Here is a 4,202-nt window from a genome sequence, read left to right as displayed (position 1 = left end):
GGTGTCCTTTCTCCTCAGCTTATATTCCTTGTCCGGAAGCAGCATGCCTTTGACAGGATGGTTTAATATATAAGCCCATGCTGAACTAGCCCTAGTTGTTTCAGTCCCACCATGTGCTGTGTTGATCTTTTCTCACCAGTCCAAGGCCCGGGCAATGGGGAGTTGACTTCAGTCTCCTTCAAGGTAAGGAAAGGTCACCAAGAACGTGTCCACACTTGTTACGGCCACCAGCATTATTCAGGTCCCATCTGGAAAGGCAGCAAAGCTATACCTGGAGTGAAAGTTTGCTGCTCCCAGCCCCTTCTCTTCTCCAGTCTCATTTGTGTGTATAAGCTCAGGGCATAATGATCAGTTTATGCTGGCTCTATCTGTGACTTTCAAAAAAAAAAAAATTCCATAGGACCAGCCAATGAGCTTCACATGTGTACGCTCTTATCTGCTGTCATCACTTCAACTTTCAGCTACTTTGCAAAGGCCAAGATAAGAGTTACTGCAGGAGCTTATTTAAGGTAGTTCTCTAAACTCACTAGACCACAGGAGAACAAAAGGGAATATTTCCAGTGGTTACTGCATGCTCGTTCCCTTCCTGTCCTCCATGGTAAAGCAGCATCCCTGCACAGGGCAGAATGGCCATTCTGTTCCACGCCAGAGGTGGTTTCATCTCTTGTTTAAACGTGAAGTGGCTAGATGTGCCGGCACAAGCTTGTCCACCTGGACCATAAACCCAAATGGAAACATATGTAAAATCAGAGGGGAGGAAGACCGGTGTCTGTTGGGGCTCTTGAGTAATAGTTTGGACAGCACACGAGAATCTTAGGGTCTAAAGGTTATTTCCAGTGAAGGAGGGCCCACATGACACAAGGGACTGGAAGATAAGGTACTTTCACTAGGCAGCTGCTGGTTCAAAGCCAGTCAGTAGCAACAGACACCTACAGCTGTTCAGTGGCTCGTGTGAGAAGTCTGTCCAGATCCTAGTATTCAAAGACAAGATTAAAAAAGACTCCTCACCAATATACTTGGCAATTACTGGTCCTGGAGAGTCGTAGCAAGGAGATATAAGGATGAGTGAGATGCGGAGTCCAACCAGAGAAGCTCTTACTATCCACTGCCCCATGCCGCAATCAGCTTCTTCTCACCTACAGCTTCAAGGTAAGAGGGAGAAGCAAGCTCTCAGCAAAAGCCCCAGGGGCTCTGAGTTGCCTTGTCAGCCATTTCAGGATTTTAGGGGTTCAATAATCTGTCAACAGAGCCATAAAGTATCAATGCATATTACAAACTGCTTGCTTGTTCCCAGACGAAAGCCTTGGTAGGAGGAAAGTGTCAGACTGTTTGAAAGACCCAACTGCCATAAAAAGAAAGAGCAGCTAGTACGGCCTTTCCTAAAACCCTGGCAGGCTGGGTTGAATGAGTTTATCACGCTCTCAACTCTCTCTATTACTAAGCAAGCACCATAAAATCCACCCAACTGGCAAATCAGCATGCAAAGAAGGTAATGAAAGCAGATGACGTGCATGCACACTGTTTTTTTATTATACACTTAAGGTACCTCTGACACAACATCACAGATCCAGCACCTTACTTCATCAAACACAAGAGGTTCAACCAGGTGATGTCCAAATTGTTCAGACTCTACTGTCTTTCCACTGCATGTGTGGACAGTGTCTAGTACAACAGAGCCCTGATCTCTGACTGGGTCCTCTATCCACTACCATGATGCAAAGAAATGTCTAAGGAATAAGGTGACTGGCAGCACTAACAGGAACACAAAGACGGACAGAAAATGCCGAAGGACAAGCTTTCAAACCCCTTTTTTGTTTACGCATGACTTCTCTTTGCTGCAGAGCAGGCATGGCTATGCTGCCAGGCTGCCCTCGCAATGCACCGTGATAACGGCACTAAGATCTCTTCATATTGTGGCTGCCTCTTTAAGCCATTGAAGGGGTCCATGTTTAAGACTATTTTTGGTTCAGTGCCACCTTGGGCCATGTGGGCCACAAGTACATAGGGAAGAAAGCCACGCTGGGGCACCGAGGAAGCTGTGAACTTCCCTTTTCACTCAGCAGAAGCAGAAAGAGACCTGGCTGGCATGTGACACAAAGGGAGGAAGACGCCAAACAGCAGTGAAGCTATCAGAGAAACAGTACATCCAAGCAGGGCACGTTCACTCACAAGGTTTCACTGCACCAGCAGCTGATGTGCTTGTCTTTCCACAAAGCAGCAGATTTCTTCCCTAACTATTGAGGGACTCAGCACAAGGAGGAAGGATATGATGGATTGCTATTTACACATAAACTAGTCAGTCATTTGTAACATCAGCTAGGTACAGGGCTTGCAGCACTCCTGCCTGAACCACTGGGGCCGTGGTGCTGTGGACTGCTCAACAACTCAGCAGAGGGCTGCATTTTTAAACATACTTTGCCCAAACCTACCTGTCTGCTCTGTAAAGCCATTGTGCACTTTGGGATGGCAAGATAAAAATGCCATTTATATCCAGCGTTAGCTATTAATGGACAGAAATTAAAAATGAAACCAAACCTTCTGTCTGTTAGACTGGTGCTAAAGGTGACAAAAAAAAAGTTTGATCCTTGATATTATAGCACAGTGCCCTTGTTCCTGTTCATGTAAGAGTGGATAGCGTGAGCTGCAGTTTACAGAACATTAAGGTGAGCTGAGGACACTGTGACCATCTTAATTGGTCATGGCCTCTGCGTTTACAGGCTTTACTGCTCTTACAGCTTAAGGTGGTCAATTAAGGGCTAATGATGAAGGGGAAAAATTTCAGTCCAGCAAAAACTGTCAGTGCAGACACAGGGCTTTCAGTGTCATCATATCAGATAATGAAGGGGCAGCATGACCCCATAGCTTGTTAATCAAATACACAAGGGAGGGAAAAAGCAATGCATAACTGAAAGAGAGTCACCTCTTAGCAATAATACATTTGAGAGTCCTATGGATATACACAGTAAGCATATGTTGACTAAAGGCAGTTCTTAGCTGCTAAGCAATTTTGCACTGCAAAGGCAAGCTTTGATTAAGACCATCACACAAAATGTATTTCCCTTGCGGGACAGAGACCCATACTGCCACCATTAGAAGTCCTTAAAAAGGAATATGAAGATGAACACGATGTGTATCAAGGTAGACACAGCACTAACAAGAGTGCTGGGCAATTCTAGCTCCTTATTTTGTCCAAAGGACTTGGAAATACCTCTGTGATGCTTGTGACACCCTGGCCTCATTTACACGAGATGCTACTGCACAGTAGCATCAGAAAAAACCCATGCGGGGACACTGCTGCGCAGTAATGCCGGTTACTGTGCTGTCACTTAGTACTTGGTTATGCAAGTACACAAGTACTTGGTTACACAAGTACTAAATGACTGCGCAGTAACAACTGCACACTCTCCTGCTTGTGTAGATGCAACCCCTGAGTCAGAACACGTTACAATGAGCTGGAAATGGGCAGGGACTTACTGTACATCACCTGCTCTGCATGTAACTGGGTGCCTGCTCCGACCCTGAGGGAAGTAAAGTTGAGCCAGGGCAGCTTAGCCTTGCTTCACTGAGGAGGCATAAGCTATCCTGATTTAGTCTGTGCTTACCACAGGGTAAGAGCATGTCGACAGGCTGTTACCCTAAAGCTTCTGATATATAGCAAATCCTCGCCCCCTTTTGTCCAGACCCTGAGTCTTCAAAGGAGGTGAAGGGCAATGCATTCGAGAGGCCCTGCCTTGTGACACTGTTCTAGCAGCAGCTGGGTGATAATGGTCTAGAACTGAGAAGGTGATATCCAAAATTGGGGAAGACTCTCCCACATCTGTCCAATCTCTGGTAAATCCTCCTTCGCTTGGCAAGGCCTATGCTCTGAATCCTGAGAATAATCCAAAACACCCATTGAGAAAGAGACTGTCTCCCTTACCTGAACATAATCCAAAACCATCCCGGCCAAGACCATGCCGAGGCCTGCTAACATGTAGGGCAGGAGCACCTGCAGACAAACGGCAACAGCTGATTCTTCGCGTAGTCTTGCCATAGCCACTTTCTCTTCGGCTGGCTGTTTTTGCTGCGAGACCAAAGGGACATCCTCTGCCTCCTGGCTGCCAAGTCGGCTGTCTCTGTGTTTACCCTTGTTCTTTGCTTTGTGCCTGGACTGCTCTCCATTTTTAGTCCTGCCCTCCTTTCTCCTCTGCCGAGCTTCCTCC

The 4,202-nt window shown here is 46.5% G+C and overlaps 1 protein-coding gene across 1 annotated transcript in view; it reads right to left on the bottom strand.

The window, feature by feature from the left end:
• Positions 1-4,202, bottom strand: part of SLC41A3 (solute carrier family 41 member 3) — a 32,582-nt gene that overhangs the window by 27,258 nt on the left and 1,122 nt on the right. The window contains exon 3 of the mRNA XM_019504925.1: positions 3,920-4,198. Coding sequence (XP_019360470.1) covers positions 3,920-4,198 — 279 coding nt within the window. The remainder of the gene's footprint in view (positions 1-3,919; positions 4,199-4,202) is intronic.

Source organism: Gavialis gangeticus, unplaced genomic scaffold, assembly GCF_001723915.1.
Source record: "Gavialis gangeticus isolate Ggan-Ray unplaced genomic scaffold, GavGan_comp1, whole genome shotgun sequence".
Lineage (NCBI taxonomy): Eukaryota > Metazoa > Chordata > Crocodylia > Gavialidae > Gavialis > Gavialis gangeticus.
This window is presented reverse-complemented; position numbering and strand designations above follow the sequence as displayed.